Here is a 17966-nt window from a genome sequence, read left to right as displayed (position 1 = left end):
GGGGGGGGGGGGGGGAGGAAGGGGCACACAAAAACAAGGAGAGAAGAAGGAACAAACTGGGGCAACTCCAGCCACTGATAGTCCGAAAAAAAATTCACCTCGAGATTTGCAATAAAGATTAGCCAAAACCTCAATTCTCAACTTTTATTTCACCCAAGTTAAAAATCTACAAACTAGCTTCAACAGGCTTGTATTTATAATAGGAGCTACAACTGACACTCTGGCTTATCCCCATTATGAATTTTCAACAGTGAACTTTTGCTCTAGATAAGGATCGTCAGTGGCTGCAGGGTTACAGACGAAAATCGATAGATTCCAGGATTAATGGATTATATAACGTATATAAGTACAAACTCCTTGAACAGTCTAAGAATTCATTATTAATAGAGAACAAGAGTCAAGAGAAAAATGAGTTCTTGAAAAAAAAAAAAACAGTTTAAGAGTATCTCATCATTCTCATCTCGGCTCAGATAAAGAGCTATTATTTCTGAATGAAGTATTAAAAAAATCATCGTTCGAGGGAACGACTTCAAACTAAACTTAATAGATGTCTTAAACAATAGAATTATCAAGAATGAAAATAGAGGTGCTTCAAAATGCACACATATATCAATGCAGTGCTTAGTGCAATTTATATGTATGATATATACGTTTATATATATAGATAAATATATATAGTGGCATCCAAAAACGGCTTTTTTGCAACGCATGCAGTCATTCTCACTCTCCCACACTGTCGTATTCTCTATTTCGCCTTAGTAATTCCTCAATTATCTATTTCCGAATGTATCAACTCAAATAAAATAGAAAAATTAAACAATTTCATCAGATATTTAGACTTCACCAATTATCGTTGTAACGAAAAATGATTTCAATAGATGTAATCGGGTCATACTCCTTAGCTTACGCTACTTGCGGGAGCGCCTAGCGAATGTTTTACGTTGTTCCTACCTGCTGTGCCACTAGTTGTAATTCGTGTCATCACTACCATAAGTACATTATCGATCAATTAATATGACCAGAAACTCGGTACTCGGTGGTTAATGCACATCGAAAACAACTATCCTACTTGTGGCACTCCTCGCTGCTTTTATGAGTGTTTCGGAGTTCACTTTGCTTACCGTACTGCTTGGTGCGAACTTCATACGGTATAGTAGTTGCACCCTCGCCCCTTTGGCTCCTAGCTGCCAGCCATACGTAGTAGAGTGTGTTCGGGTACAGACCGGTGAGAGTGTAGTTCTCCGTCACTGGTATTCTGCGATGATGCTTCTCCTAGTTGAGAAAGACATAAGTTTCCTGTTAATTGAGATTTTCTTTAATCGCCAACAATAATCTGCTCATACGTAATTTGAAAACTGAAGCAGAAGATTGATTTAACCCTAGATTGGTCACCATATGAGGGAAACCCCGCACCGCGTCGGTTTTCTTAAATTCCAATTGACTGGCTAAACGGAAAAATTTAAAAAATTTGACTTTATCAATTGAAGTGTCTCAAGAATTATAGTAGTGTTTAGAACAACATGTCTCCCGAATTTCTTAAAGAGAACAAATTATTTCGAACAGATGAATGATTTTTTCCCATGTTAAATGAATTGCCCATGACGCGACGTTGCCGGAAACTCGCTAAATGCGCCCGGGCAGCGTAGAGTGAATTCGGCAACGCTAGAGGCTAAATAACACGGCGGGGAATCCCCGCGGAGGTGGCCAGAGTCACAGGGTCGCGTTTGGTGATCAGACTAGGGTTAAATTTTATGCGACAATCAGAATTCCCGAAAATTATTGGATTTAAACGATTCTCGATGTCATTAAATTCTCCTTGGTAATTGAGTTTCATTCATAAATAATTTGATTCAGAATCCAATTTAATGTTAGGATATGGGAAATTCACGTATCACAGTTCATTAAATTGTAGTAAACTTTTGATGGCACCATCATTTCAGCAGTGATGCAGCTGCTCTATGTCGCAAAGCCAAAAATATTGACTTCACTCATTAATGAACTTTGAAATATGAATTTCATTTTCTTACGAGAGTTGTCATTTAGACGTTGTATGACTATTGACGTTGATGGAAAAAGCTGACGCTTGACTTCTCAAAATTCGCTTTACAAAGTTATAAAACCGTCTATATCCAGCTGAGTGGTCGAAAGCTAGATAGTTAATTCAATTAGCAATGAACCATTCAGAGATATTGCAGTGAATGTATTATTTTACGATTTGAGTAATGACTTTTCCAATACAGCATGACAGTTTGTACCTTGGCGTAAGTGTCGTTCCAGTATAGCTCATAACTGAGAATATTTTCAGCGCTATGAGCTGGCTTGCTCCAACGGAGCGTCACCGAGGTTTCCCCAATATCGACCACCGAAAGATTTTCCGGCTGGCTTGGCACCCCTTGTTGCGTCTTTATTTGTATCGGCTGGCTCAGTGGTCCGGGACCAACGCTAGTGAGTGCCTGTACGCGTATTGTGTACATTGTGTGGGGTATGAGTTCAGATATCGTGGTCAATTGATTATTATTCACAACTTGTGAATGCCACGAGGCCATTGGCTGATTGGAATCAGTCGTATAATAAACCTTGTAGCCCTGAAATGAAATAAAACGATTCTGTGTCAAGTACGTTTTCCTTCTCCTCTCGTGACGGTTAATTATTTTTTATGATTTTTCAAGGGGGTAAAAACTTTTTTTCGGTTTTATTACCGTCACTTGGCCATTTGGCGTTTCCGGTTCTTCCCACTGTATAATCATGGTACTTGAACTCAGCGGGCGAACTTGAAGTTTACGCGGTGCTGAACCCGGTCCTGAAAAGAAGAAAAATTCATTCATTCTTCAGATGAAGTTTCATTAGCGAGAACTTTTGATCGATGCTAATTAATCAAAAATTGCAAACGCCGAAACCTCTAAATAAACTGGTGGAAAAAATAAAATCAACAAATCCAATTAGTCACGTACTAGTACGTGACGTGCGCTTTCGAACGAAGATTACATTATTAACAAGATTAAGGAATGGAATAAATGAATGAAATAGTAAAGCAAATGAACACAAAAGTGCAATTATGTACATGATGTTTCGGAGTTTAAATGTCAAACATAAAATTATTGAATGGTGTTGGATGGAAAACCACTACACTGTGAGTGCTGCTACCAACTATAAATACTCTAGAGTCTACTAGTGATTTAATGTGCTGTTCAGGGTGCGGATGACGACGGCGGAAATGGAAAAGTTTTGAGAGTGGACGGTGTAACTACTTGGACACACTTATTAGATTTCTTTTTAAACTTACTAGAACCTCCATTCGTTGATTCCGCTAGAGGGAAAATTGTCGTTTAGTATTTTCGAAAAATTGTAACACTGGAAAATTTTTTCTCAGTATTTCAGCGGAGATAAAGACAATTAAAGGTCGATGAAATGTTGAGAGCAACAGAAACAATTGGCAATGGAGTAATTCGCAAATCAATAACTCGAAAGTCATTAAATGAACAGTTTTCATCGTCTCCTTTGAAATACCTGAGATACGATTTTCTCTTGTTTGAATCAACTACAATCTGTGAACGTCACTCATTTTATCACATGGATAAATGTAAACTCTCAACAAAGTCAGCCTGCAAATGACACAAAGTGTCACACTGAGCTTGAAGAGAGTGCAAAAAACTAAACATCAAAGTGCAATGCTACAAGAACTCGTGATGAGTGTAAAGAAAATATCCTCGTCACTTACACAGATTGAAAATGCGTGCACGAACGGCAGCATGGAAAAATAAAAGACAAAGTTTCCCTCAAGATTTTGCCTCAAAGTGATACGATGATCATCGTGTGAAAAAATTAAATAAAATGGCCAAATTATGACATGAAGAATATTAGTGATTGAGCAATGACTATGACATGAAAGAACCATTACAAAAGTGAACATGATGGAGCTCTCGAAGGCTCTACACAGTTTGACCTGCTGAAAATGAATGATGACCGATGGAGTGTTTAACTTGGTTCATGAAATGTACAATATATTAAATTTTTCATTATGAAGAAGTATTAAAAAGTATTGAGAAACATTGAGAAGTATGATATAGTACTGACTTGTTTCACCAGTAGTGACAAATACAGGGTGACTTCGGGGACCCCGTCCAATTGAATTAACAGCGATTACATAGAGCTCGTATTCGGTGTAGGGGCTAAGATTCCTAATGTGATAGTACATTGTCGTGATCCCAGATATCTCTGCGAATGCCTGATTGGCTTGTTTGGGCTTATGTTGAATGACGTAATACTGTAGTTCATCAGGACGTTTATAGGACCACGTGAGTTTGACAGACGTAGCTGTAATCTCCGAGACCTGAACATTTTCAGGTGCTCCAGGAAGGGCTGAAAAAAATAATGAAGAGAGGATTGTCAAAATAAATTACCCCAAAAAACTCACAATTTTTCATTTAATTTTCATATTCAATACTCACATTGAACTCTAACGGATGATACAGTCTCAATGACTCCAAGATCGCTGGCAGCAATGCAAGTGTAATTCGCTGACTCTTTAATATCCGAAAGCATGAGTACATTTTTGCCAATGGGAAGTTTGTCATCAGGAGTCATATCGGTAGCTGGCTCTTTTCTCCACTTGACATATGGCATTGGGGCGCCCACAGCAACGCAGGTCAGATTGAGTGATGCTCCCATCATTACCTCACTAACGGCGGGTGGACGGATTGAAAAGTTCGGTGAGAGACGCCTCACTAAAACCACCAAAAAACCCCTATTATCGTGGGATAAAACGGCTAAAAAACCCACAAAAAGAGCATTAAAGAACAACACTTCACCTCTGACATAAAGCTGAATGGCTCCGGAGTACTCAGTGCCAGCGGTATTATTAGCAACACACTCGTACTGTCCCTGATCCTCCACTTCCGAAGCTTCAATCTGCAGGGCACCTGCATAAGAAAATGAAATTCAAAAATCAAATAGAAATGGGTTAATTGAAAAACCTCAAGTGGAATGCGCCTGTCTGAAACAGGTGGATTTTCGCACTGGTGTATTCACAGTACATTCTCATATACCGATGGAAAACCATCTCTTTTCAGTCGCGTTTCACAAGCGCTAATAGAGTTCCTGGGGAATCGTTTCTGGTGAGAGAAAGAGAGGGAGAGAGTGAAATAGAGCGCAACAGAAGTGGATATGTGTATAAGGGCTTTTCTGTATTGGGTTTTAGAGGGTTGTCTCTCAGTCAGGATATTTCGTGCCCGTTTGCCCGATGCATCATCAACTCTTGCACGATACCCGGTGTCTGATGAACTGGCTGTTGCAAGGCGTGTGATTATCTTCGCCTGCGTCACTCCGTGGTATAATTCAGCTTACCTACTCAGTGTACCTAGACCCCTTTTACCTCAACCACCCTTCCCTTTCCCGTTAGACAGACTCACTCCCTTGCTCTACTGGGCTCACCCTCCACCCTGTCTATCCGACCTAAAACAAACACACGAGTCGGTATACGATGGGTGGAATGGGCTGGGTAAACCAGAGGAGGGAGGATGGTGTTTTTCACCCTATACTGACATTGCACTACGCCCACTGCTCGTCGATAAAACACGCGAATTTAAGCGAAACCCTGACATCAACCATTGCTACGTCGACCTCTCGATTCCCCTTTTATTATTAAGAAACAACAAAAAAAGGTATTAAAAAGAAAAAATGACAGTTAATGGCATTTTTTATTCTCTTGAATGTAAAAAATGTGTGTTTTTATGAGAACGTTAATCTTGATGAAAGAAAAGATTGATCAATTATTGGAATTTCTGAGGGTACTTGATGGAAAAACAAATTAATTAGATTGCTCTTTGCGTAATATTGGCTCTGGATAAATATCGACTGAATAAACTGGAGAGTGATTGTAATATTTGTCGTTCAAACAGGGAAGTTGTTCGAATTTTGTATTCACTCGAAAATCAAATATCAATTTGTACAAACAATGTGAAAACTAGATTCTTTCCTAAAAAATTTATCGCATTAACATAATCAATATCTATTCCTATGAATCAGTCAAATGTAACCGTTAAAAAAATCTCGAATTAAATAGGGTCGCGTGAAAATTAATTTACGACAGACACTAATGGCTGGTGCTAGGTAAAACGATTGTTATTTATCTTCCGATATCACTATTTCCTCGCGTCAGGTACGACGGGGGTTGGGGTCATGCTGGGGTTAGCGTAGCAGTCTTTTTCACCTCTCTCCCCTCCTATTTCGGTATCGCCTAACGGCGCTCTCTGGAGCGCAGAAAACACTCCATCACAGGGCGTGTGCGAGGCGAAGTGGGTCGGTATCGCCCGCGATCGGAATACATAATCGTGCCTCATCTACAATTTTCCGGCGAGAGGTACGCTGTACACCCCCTGTGTCCCTCCTCACTCTACTCTTTCATTCCCTTGTCGCGAGGATTGCATCGAGAAAGGGAGAGAGAGAGAGAGAGAGAGAGGTGGGATGAATGGGACACGGTAATACTGCGCCTGAAAACGACGTCCACGTAGGGTTTTGAAATTCCAGACGGGCGAAAACTCACCATTTGTGAGTGGAACAAACGTGATCCTGTGGGGAAAATATAAAGGAAATGTTGCAGAAAATAATGCAGGCAAAAAATGTCGCTGAGAGGAAAGTCCATCTCATTTAATCCACTCATAAATAATGAATAAACGACACGCGAGATCATCGCCTTTTACATTCTTTTTTTTTACGAACTCGTTTCTTTTTTATCCCTTTCCTTGCCTTCGTGTCCTGGTACAACGCCAGTCACGAACCCGTGAAGGGGGTGGTGTATGTGGCACTGCCCTGTTAGAATTCAACTTTTTCATTTTCCCATTATCCACAACCCTTGTCTCCCACCCCTGTGTTTGTGCTATCTTTCTTCATATAAGTATACGTATTTTCTAAAAAGTCTTTTTTATCCGCTTGGGACACATTTTTCCATTTTTTTTCATTTTTTCTTCTTTCCTCCTTCCTCTTTCTGGTATTTCATGGAGATTAGTATCTGAGAGGTAACCACTGCGGGAATTCAGCCAGTATAAATACAAGAGTGTAGTGAAAAACACCATATGCATCGTGAAAGACGAAAATAGGGGATAGATATATGTTTATAGTTCTTCCATTTTCTCGATTGGTGTTGCATATGAACGAGAGCAGTGCCTCTATCACTTTTACCTCGGGCAGTAAAAATGTGTGTATTTTCAATTCAATTGATGTTTATAAAGCAACATGAAAATATTTTCCGTGATATTTAATGGGACCAAGAAATAGAAAAAACAATGTTGTTACAATTTACGAGTTCTTTGAGGTCCTGCCTCCTGTTTTCTCCTTTCTTCCACCACTTTTAACGGATACAGAGATACACATCCGATGTTTTTACATATTGTCCCACCCCTCTATTTCATCTGTACCCTTGTCCCAGTGCCAACCAGACGTACGATAGGAAATGCCATTCTGCATGTATGGAGTCGATGCCAGGAGTGGGGGCTCGATTCGTTGGAAAAACTTCCAACTCTGTCGGTACGGCAATGGATTCCATTCAAATAGAATACAAATAGAAAATATGTTTACACTGAAGGTGTATTCTCGTACATATTCGTTTCGGTGGGGTAGAAAAAAAAATTGTGTCCTCTGCGTTTCCTTCTCTCCGTACTTCCTCTGTATCTACATGTGTTCTCATATTCGATTTGATCGTATATCTGTTTATCCGCCACTGCACTATGCTTTTAAATTTTATCGCATTGTTTATTCCCGAGGGCTGCTTTCTTTCACTAATGGACGCCTGCCTCAGAATTCTAGTGAAGAAAAAGGCTTGGCAAAAATTATCCTACCGCTACATAAAAATGTTTCATGAGTCTTTCGTTCCACATTTCTACATTTTCACCTTCTATTCATTTTTCACTGATGACGCAAATTAAATAAAAATAACAAAAAGCTGTAAATAACGATGTAACACCACACCATTTACCCAAAATTCCAGGATCCATATATATGCCTGCCGACTAGTAATAGGGAAATGAATGACAGAATCAATTCGTAAAATTCATTTCTTCTCAACCGGGTGAATTTAAGGAATGTTATCTCAACGTCTTAAAGCCCATGTGATATTCAATTCCTTTGCTAATTCATCTCCATTCATTTTTTTCCTCTTTAATGAAAAACGCGAAAAGTGAAACTTGAAACGTAAAGCGACAGGTGGGGTTACACTCGGGTCCATTAGCGGATCAAGCCACTTCCCCCTTTAAACGAGGGGTGAAAGCGATGACACACAGAAAATTATGCGGACGCAGCCGCTTCAGTAGCTAAAAAAAAGAAGGAAAGAAGGTAAGTGGAGGAGGAGGAAGACAAATTCCCCGAGTAAAGAAATACGGCGTTAAAAGTATAGTCCCGGGGGTTACGGAGATCTACACCCGGGGGGGGGGGGGGAGCCCTGAAAAATTCTGTAAAAATCGGGAACGATGAAAGTTATATCCCCGTCGAATCGATTTGCCGCTTGCTTTATGGATCATCGAGCAGCGCGTTATTCCGTGTGCGTAGGGCAGGGGGGAAAAATGAAAATATTGAAGAATGGGAGAAGGATGACAGGCCTGTCTTTGGTTTTTTATCTCCGGTGAAGACGTGGTCCGTAAATTTTTTTTTGAGAATACAAATGGCTGACGATAAGAAACTCCTCCGTGTATAGCTGGTGTTCATGAGGAGAAATCTATCCACGTCTGGGACGAGAGGGCACCATTTAAGATAAGGAAATTCCTTCCTTGTCTTCGAGAAATATCAGAGGTTCAAGTAAGTATTTTTGGCTCGTTATCACATCCAACGTCTCTAAATTTTGGCAATTGGATAACGCGTCAGATTGGGATTCTGAATTTTCTGGTACACTTTTCGGAAACTGTCATCACATTTTAGTTCTACGGAAATTTCAAGGAATTTCATCAGTAAGAATGCAGAATTTCATAGAAAAATGAATGAGAACTATGAATTACAGTTCAATTATTGCATCAAAATGAAGAGAAATCAGGAAAATTCCGGTAAATATCTTCTTCCATTTTCAATTAATTGAAAATTCCTCGTAATTCAGTGTTAAATATTTTATAATTTCATTGAAAATTCAAAGAGGTTGAGGAATTCTGATCTCAATGCTGTTTGAAAATTTCAATTTTTTTCTAACAGTGTACCTCTGCTGCCTCAGTGAGTTAAATAGTTGACAATGCGCTACACGGAGAGAAATTTTTGATAAAAATTATCCTACCGTTCTATAAAAGTGTATCATCATGAGTCATCGTTTTCTCATTTCTATCCCGAAATTTAGTAAAAATTAATATATGAGGATCAAATTTTATTCTACATTAGAGACATTTCATACTGATAAAAATAAAAATTACCGTGCCGGTAGAGTAAAAATTACTGTACCGGTAGGGTAAAATTTACCAACCGTTCTAGAATTTGCGTTGTTATCCACATAAAAATTATTAGACTGGAAGGGTAAAATTTATTATGCGTCAGGATAAAATTTCTCTAACGTAGAATAAAATTTAATCATCATATATTAATTTTGACTAAATTTCGGGATAGAAATAAGGAAACGATGACTCATGATTCACTTTTATAGAACGGTAGGATAATTTTTATCAAAAATTTCTCTCCGTGTACAAATGTGAAATTATGAGAATTATTATGAGGATTTATTGAGATAAACAACAGGTTAACTGAATTACCGCGTGAACTAACTAAAGTTGATAACAGTGTGGGCAGGCACTTTTACAAGAGTATCAACAAACATTGAATTCCAGAAATTGACGCTTTAAAGTGTATTCTAGAAGGAATTGTAATTATAATTAAAATCTTATTCCGTGTGTATGGAAATTAGAATATGAGCGAATCATTTACATTAATATGAAAATTTAACATCTGATAAATTGGGACGTATGATTCTCATCGGTCGTTTTGCTTTTTGCAACGAGAATGATTATAAACAATTAATTGAAAAAAGGAATATGCAACTGACAGGAAAAATGGCATAATGAAGGATTATCAACAATAATGAAAGGCGCGGCGGTAGTTTTATAAAAACATTATATCTTCGCCTATTATGACATTCTACATCTTTTCGAGGTCAAATTCGGAGATCGCCAAAATTACAAAACGATTACAAAACTTCCATTCGGAAGCAAAAAATTGACACTTGAGGTTTCTGCTCGTGTTGTTTCGTCCACACGGAGAGAAATATTCAATAAAAATTACCAGAAAAAAGACGTAAAAATTACGTTTCGAAACGTAATCTGGGAGCGAAGTAAAATTCAATAAAAAGTGTCAATCGTCACGTAAATTCTTCGATCTGTTCCGTAAAAATTACTCATCCGTCCGATGCCTCACGGCTAGCCATGAATCACAGTGAGGGGGAGATTTTAACAACACGTTCCGTAATTTTTTCGGAACTTTTCGTAAAAATTCTTAAACATCCAAGAATTTTCATGTTCTGAGGCATAATAAGTCTTGAAGTTTCTGTTAGATTTTACAACTTCCAGAAAAATTACGTGACTTTTTCATATTTTTTCGGTGACAGACCCGAAAATTTACTGAACGTTTCAGATTTATTCTCTTATATTCCTATAGAAATTCACTGAAAACGATTCTCGCTTGCGGATTACGTGAAATGTTCCGTAATTTTTCTTGAATATTTCTCTCCGTGCAAGAGCTGTCTGTCGAGTGCAATAAAATGTCACTAAGCTGCCAAATTTTCTCTCAATATACGGATATTTATCTTTAACTTCTATCCTCCTGCTTCCCATTGAGTCCACTGAAAGAGCAATTCTTCAATTAAATTCATTACCAGCAGTTACAAAAGTGGAAACCATATATCCAATGCTATATACATTTTCCTCTCGTTCGACACTGAAAATTATGCACGGTTGTTAAATTACCTGCGAGATTGATATCCCCAGATACCATTTTCAGTGTATTTACCCTAGACAAATAACTTATTGTGCGAGAGCAGAAGATATTGAGTTGGCTCAGTAACTCACTCGAATTCCCGTTATACATTGTACGTCAGGAGTCAACTCCTCTGTGCGGGGGATAGTCTAATGGTCCCTAAGAGCCCGCATGAGAGAATCCACCATCCACTTACTAACGACGTATACACGAACCTAAGAAAAGGCTCCCGAAGTGTATCGCATACAGCATAAGCACGAGAATGTAGGGGTTGAAATAAAGGCCAGAGGGATACGGTGAGAATTTTAGGTCCCGCAGGTGTTGAGCCAACTAGTCTATCGTGCGCTCTCTCCCTCTCTTTCACTCTCATCTCCCCCCTGCACCTTTAGCCATGGTTGTTTGGAAACTTTAGGCCAGAGCTTAATGGATAGGATTTTACGAGTCTTGACGAAGCGTTAACCCTTTTGCCCAAATACACTTCAGGCACTATACATTTCTTATAGACGCTGCCTGCACTCAGACGTAGAGAACTCGGCACCCGGTTGNTAAGTAGTGCATTTCTCACTTTTATACTGCTCAACGGTAAAAAGACCTACTTCTCATGCTTAACTACCGTCGGTAAAAGAGCCCTTTTTGGGCTTGAGCAATGAAAATATAATTTAATGACTCTCAGGTATATGCATATAATATCCATGTACTAAACTCTACCGTTACATAACTTCCGTCAATTTTCACTTTTTCATTTTTCCTGATACCGGAATTTTGGTATATCACTGGAGTTCAACTCGTTCGTATTCAATGAGTTTGCTCATGACATTTGGGCATGCACAAGGCACGTTTAATTTTTAATACAACGGAAATAACGAAGACATGGGAATGTTGAAAGCTGTCTGGCGGTGATTTATTGAATTTCATTTCAAATGACACTTCACATAAATGAACAGCTTGATCTGCATTCCATTACAAATGGCGAGAATTTAATGAAGCATTGAAGAGGTACTGCAGTACTAAATTGAATCTTTCATAACAGGAAATTTTATGATATTCACTTGAATGGTCGTGAGTTCGAATACACTATAAAGTAGGTCTTCGGAATTTGAAGAATGCAATGACACACTGTTAGAAATTTTTGAAATTTCATGGAAGATATTATAGTAAATCTCATGAGAGTGACATTGAATCGGCTTTAGGGAAAAAGCGGTTATGAAATTTCAAGGTTTAAGTACAATTAACGGAAATTCATGAATTTTCAGTGGAACGTGAATATTCAGAAACAAAATGACATAAATTTTCTATTTTTCCCTGAATTTTTCAGGGAAATGAACTTTTCAATTTTCACAGAATAATTGAACTGAAAAATCAAGTATTTTATTGATGTCCAGATCATTTCAATAGAAAATTAATGGAATATTTGATTGTTAAATGACAAGATTGCCGGAATTTGGCATGACAAATTCAGACGAAAATTTTTAACAGTGCATGTCAGTACTGAGGAACAACTTACATGGAAAAAAAATATTACCGATTTGTTAATCACCTGATAACCACTGGTAATCACCTGATAACCTGGTAATCACTTTGTTACGGAATTGCAATGATCTCATGAGTTGAACAGAGCAAGCGGTTATTAGGTCAAACGAGAGAATATGGAGGGAAACGATTTAAGTTGGATGGGAGACCGGCAAAACAAAGGGTCAGAGGGGAAAGTGTAACAAGATGGTTGGAAGAGTTTTATCTTTGCGTTCGATCGTCATCATTCGTTCCGTCCCACTCTTCTTTTCGGCTCTCATAACTACTTTGCACATTCTTACGTTAAACCTCTATAACCGTCGTTTTTCCCTTTAGCTTTTCTTATTTTACTCTCATGATTATTTGACCTTTATAATCGATTCTCAGCTCTCCCGTTCGGTCTTTATGACCATCATGACGCTCTTCTGTTTAACTCCTAAGGTCGTTTCATTACTGTAATAAGATGATTACTAAATTAGTAATCAGATGAAGCTAACTAAACATCTATCCCGATCATGAAGGACTTCAATTACCCAATCCTTATACCACAGAAGGAATCCGTTGACGTAGAAAGAATAGTCTTACCGAGAAAAAAATTTCCCTATAAATTATTCAGTTTTGCCAATAACACAGTTTTCGAAAGAAAAATGTCAGATGTCTCTTAAAATTATCAGTTATTCCATGGAGTTTTTGCGGAATATCTCCGAATCTAAGGGAGATAACGAAATTTTAGTAATAATCTTTTTTGTAGAGCGAATTGAATGCTATAGAAAAGGTCATGGGCAAAATTTTGTCATCTCCCTTAGATTCTGAGATATTCATCAAAATCTGGCAATAGTCAAAACCGTTTTACCGCTCCGCTACTGAAGTTATAAGTGTGTACTGGAAAAATACATACACTACTCAAGAACATTCACTTGATAAAAGCGGAGCCTGATCTAATCCTCTGGAGAACTAATGTATTTACTCGAATGGCATATAAATGTTTTACGAGAACAATCACTACTACGAAAAATATAATTTTTTGGTGGAAGTTTTATTCATTGCCTACAACTAAATTGATTTAACAGGAGATAAGATTTCTTCCGTGGAACATATAATTTTTCAGCAGAACTCATTCTTTCTCTCACACCAGTGCGTAGAACCTTTGCTTCTGAGAAATAAACATATATAAATACCAGTTTGGTACTCAGGGGATTACCAAATTGGTAATCTTCTTTTCCGTGTATGGTGTTCATTCCAGCATAAATCTCTGTTTGTTTGTTTGTTGAATTTTGTTCAATGTAATGTTTCTCCACTAAAAATTTCCATTTCCATTTGAGAGTAGAATTAATGGAGGAGGACAATGTGAATCAAAGCTCTATAATGGCTGTGTCGTAATACCATGAAAATCGTGAGTTTCCATTCCCGTAGGATTGCAAAACACACTTGTCCATATAACGATGATATAATTTCTCTTTTTGCTTCGGCATTATATCACGTAAGCCCTGAAACAACTCCCATGGGGCCCGGGATAAAAGACGAAGATGGACCAGCCCCGAGAGCCCGGTATGGCCAGGTGGAGCTACTCTCGAACGTTGCTGCAAATTTTCCTCAGAAACTTACATTTTACCAGGTAAACCCTCCTTTAAAAAAAGTAAACTTCAAGAAAAACTCGAGAAAAAAAGGTAGAAACACAAAGCATAAGGAAAAAAAGAAACATAAAAAGAAAATGTGTATACACCTGTCCCATTTTCCTCGCTTTACATCCTCCTCCATCATTATGTTTTCTCACGTTGCACTGTACTAGGGGTAAAAACATACGCACAACAGTGACATTAGTACATACCATCCCTTTCTACAATACATTACACTAGATATTTTATAAGATGGGATACAGTGGGTATACAGGAGAGTGTAACAGAGATAACAAATAAGCGAGAATGTAAGTTGAAATAGGGAAAGTGGAGAAGGAGAGACGACAACCAAGTTTTCCGTGGCCGTTGAAGACACGCGAATGGAGTTAAAGTGTGCTGCGTGAGACGCTTGTCAACGACCCTTTCACCTTATACCATGGGGGTTTTCATACAGTTATACTGCAAAGGTGTTGTTGGGAATGGAATTGGGGACAGGAACGGGGGGGAAGAGCTTTTGAATTATTAAGAGCCCGACCGTGCGGAATAAAACGAATAACCATCCAAGTTTTACCACACACTTTTGTGTTGATAGAAGTCCCAACAATGCGCACTTTTGTCGTCAAATTTCTGTCCTTTCATGCAGTCCTTTCTTCCAATAAAAATTTGATCAATCCTCGATTTTTCATTACTCCTTCGAGGGACGCACGCTGATAGAAATTTTTTCAAAATTTCATGGAAAATATGGTAGTAAATCTCATGAGAGCGACATTGAATCCGATTTAGGGGAAAAATGGTTATGAAATTTCCAGTTTTAGCTAGAATTCAAGGAAATTCATGAGCTTTCAGCGGGAGTGACACGGAAATTTTCCACCTTGATTGAATTTTCAATAGAACGTGAATATTCAGAAACAAAAGGAGATGAATTTTCAATTTCCCTTAATTTTTCCGATTTTTCCGAATTTTCATGGAATATTTGATTCTCCAATGACAAGATTCCTCTTTTAAAAAAAGAATGTAACGTTTTTTGTCAGCAATGTATTCCGCCGTGCTTGATTTAGAATTATTTTCATCCTAAAATTAAATACCTGATATATAATAAGAGAATATTTCAAAAAATTATGTGTGTATACATATATATTATTATTGTATATGAAAAACAATATAAAGAAATATTATTTGTTTTTATTTTATTAAAAAAAATAATATATAAGTATGAGAAAATTTGATATATTCATTTTTAGAAAAAAATATCTTTTTGTTCAATTTTATTCATCTTCACTTTCAATAACCAATGTAAATGCCAATATTTCTCCATTTTCATTCCGTGGAGTATCAAATCTGTCGTCATCTTCATCCTAGTGGAAAAAGTTTGGAATACGTTTAGGGACTGCATTTCCAATATGGAGAAACTAATAAGAAAATATGAAAAAAACATTACGAATGAAGCCATCTGTGATGATGACTGAGCGTAACTGGAAACTCCTACATTTCATGCGCGCGCCCTTTCCCTAGTTCCTGAAATTTCAGTGAAAACTAAACATGATAAAAATTTCCGTCTTTTGACACGGGAAATTCAGACGAAAATTTTCAACAGTGAATACTTTTTTTTACGTCCCTCTACACAGAGTTCGAATTTTATTATATAAAAGGTAATTGTGGAAATGTAATTTTAGCGAAATGTAATTCACTAAAAAATACTTTTTGCAAAGGATATTTCGCGATTCGTTCGGTAAAAAAATCACATCTCTAGATGGAAAAATTATTTCCTGACGAAAGTGAAATGTTACCACACCAGCTGGGCTAATTTTTCATGGAATTCCGAGTAAATTTTCCAATTTCAGGACAAATTACCCTCACGTTTAGGAAACTTTCCAGAGCCAGTGGAGAAAAATTCACCATTCGTTTCGCATTTTTTCCCTGATATAGGGTGAAAAAGACCTAGAAATAAATTCCGTTCCAGGATTACTCGATTTGTTTGGTAATTTGTCTCCAACTTTTTTCCCCCCGTATCCTTCATTGAAACTGAATTTCAGTTCTCATCTGTTTTTTATTTCTTAATTCATTTTTTTCCCTTCATGATATAAAAGCGCACGCGCGCGTATCGGCTTTCCAGTCGACTGCATCTTTACTACCGAACGAGTTTCCTCGTCGCGTTTCTTTACGACAATTTCCAGCAAAATTGCCGTGGCGTATATGTTAACGTACATGTACCATCAGTACACGGGGGAGGGCTCAGTTGGGTACGTAGAACATGCGATGGGCCGCAAGAGGGGGGGGGGGGGTGCAGGGTGGAGGCGCTGGAGAGGGTGAACGAGACGACTGCACCTATAGGCGGTCCATAGAGAAACGCTTGTACGGAATACGAGCGAAGAGACTCACTCAGATGCATCGTAGTATGCTCACGTACTCCACATATATATGACCTTTTTTTCATTTTTTTTCTTCCCTCCCTCAGTGTCATTTCCCATGTCGTGCCAACCATTACGTGATGACTTCGAACGTGATGCCTTATCGATTGCCACCGATAGTATCGATAAACAAGGTGAAAAAGGGAATTAATGTTTGTCGGGAAAACAGATGCATTAGGTTAATGCATTTTCTGGATATAGGGTAATAAGAGTAATTCACTCGATAATAACCAAATAAGCATTATAAATATAATGAAATTTTCCAGGATAATAAACAAATTATCGAAATCCCAGTTTCGGAGTGAGAAACGATGAATATTTATTCGTGCAGATGAGTGGTGAGGAGAGAGGAAAGGGTTGTTGAACATAACCAGGTGGAAAATTAGCATATACTCCCAAATAAATGAGATTTAAGTGTGTAACCTGTTGTTTTCGTATGAATCCGTGCGATTAAAATGAATGGGTTCTGGGGTTGGATGAAAGTTTAATAGGACTGGACAATTCTGGTATGGACCAGTGTATACAAATGGAGTATCATACTTCACAGGTTGAAGAGTGAAGAGCGAGAGAGAAACAAGCGATAGAACTAGAGTAGAAAAGTGCGCAACGTTGTACTGTTTAAACGCTTGAACTAGAGTGTGCTCAATTATTAATAGCGACACGGTTGAATTTTGAGAGGCTGGGATCACGCCATTGTCCAATCATTGTTCATTAATACAATTGGATGGGGCGTAAGTATCGCAGCCAATCGACAGAGCGCAATTAACGATCAACTCGTCGTCCATCGTTGCATTCTCATCGTCTTTATCCACTTGATCATTTTTTGTAATTATCGAGAGAGGCATAGGATCAGCTCTCGATGTCAACATTGCCACAAGTAACAAGAGCTCGGTGCTGGCAATGGTATACGAGACAGCGTGTTGATCACCATAAACGAACATTGAGGGACAAAATACGATGGTGAACAGTTGTGGAGCAGTTTGTGGCAGAGAAGATACATGTGTTAAGCGAGATAGATACGATGGATGTTCGCCGTATCGCGTGACCACTCGATCAACTCTGGCCGCATATCCCTCGCCGTATCCCCCCCTTCAGCCCTCTAGTGGCGCGTTTAACCGGACCTGACAGTGACTTACGCACTTTGGAAAAATATGACGGGCTGCATCTGGGCCACAGAGTTATAGCGAAAAAAAACGAATGTGAGGAGAAGATGGTGATAAAAATGTTGATGGAATGGAGGTAGTTACTTACTGGAGTCTAGGACGACGTATCGAGGATTCGATGTGTTGATGGGTACCATGTTGCGGATCCAGGAGATTATGGGGGTCGGTGAGCCAACTGCTGTGCAAGATAACAAGGCGTTGTGGCCCATTTCCACGACCTTGGTTGTTGGGGCCTGAGTGATTAGTGGAAATCCAACTGGCAAGTTGTCGGCTGCAACATAAAGTGAAAATACATATAAATGAGTTTTTCTGTTTCATTTATTTCAATCGATGTACTGGGG

The 17966-nt window shown here is 38.4% G+C and overlaps 1 protein-coding gene across 2 annotated transcripts in view; it reads right to left on the bottom strand.

The window, feature by feature from the left end:
- Positions 1-17966, bottom strand: part of LOC107041001 (tyrosine-protein phosphatase Lar) — a 295087-nt gene that overhangs the window by 18509 nt on the left and 258612 nt on the right. Inside the window, exons 6-13 of one of the 2 annotated variants that reach the window (XM_015261349.2) lie at positions 17714-17896; positions 4809-4919; positions 4449-4724; positions 4075-4359; positions 3284-3289; positions 2700-2800; positions 2256-2585; positions 1122-1272 (exon numbers count right to left, since the gene is read on the bottom strand). In XM_015261349.2, the coding sequence (XP_015116835.1) occupies positions 1122-1272; positions 2256-2585; positions 2700-2800; positions 3284-3289; positions 4075-4359; positions 4449-4724; positions 4809-4919; positions 17714-17896 (1443 nt within the window). The remainder of the gene's footprint in view (positions 1-1121; positions 1273-2255; positions 2586-2699; positions 2801-3283; positions 3290-4074; positions 4360-4448; positions 4725-4808; positions 4920-17713; positions 17897-17966) is intronic. The other variant, XM_015261350.2, reaches the window with a different exon arrangement.

Source organism: Diachasma alloeum, unplaced genomic scaffold (assembly GCF_001412515.2).
Source record: "Diachasma alloeum isolate Michigan unplaced genomic scaffold, Dall2.0 Dall_scaffold_00353, whole genome shotgun sequence".
Classification (NCBI taxonomy): domain Eukaryota; kingdom Metazoa; phylum Arthropoda; class Insecta; order Hymenoptera; family Braconidae; genus Diachasma; species Diachasma alloeum.
The sequence above is the reverse complement of the archived record's forward strand: the minus strand, read 5'-3'. Positions and strand labels throughout refer to the sequence as shown.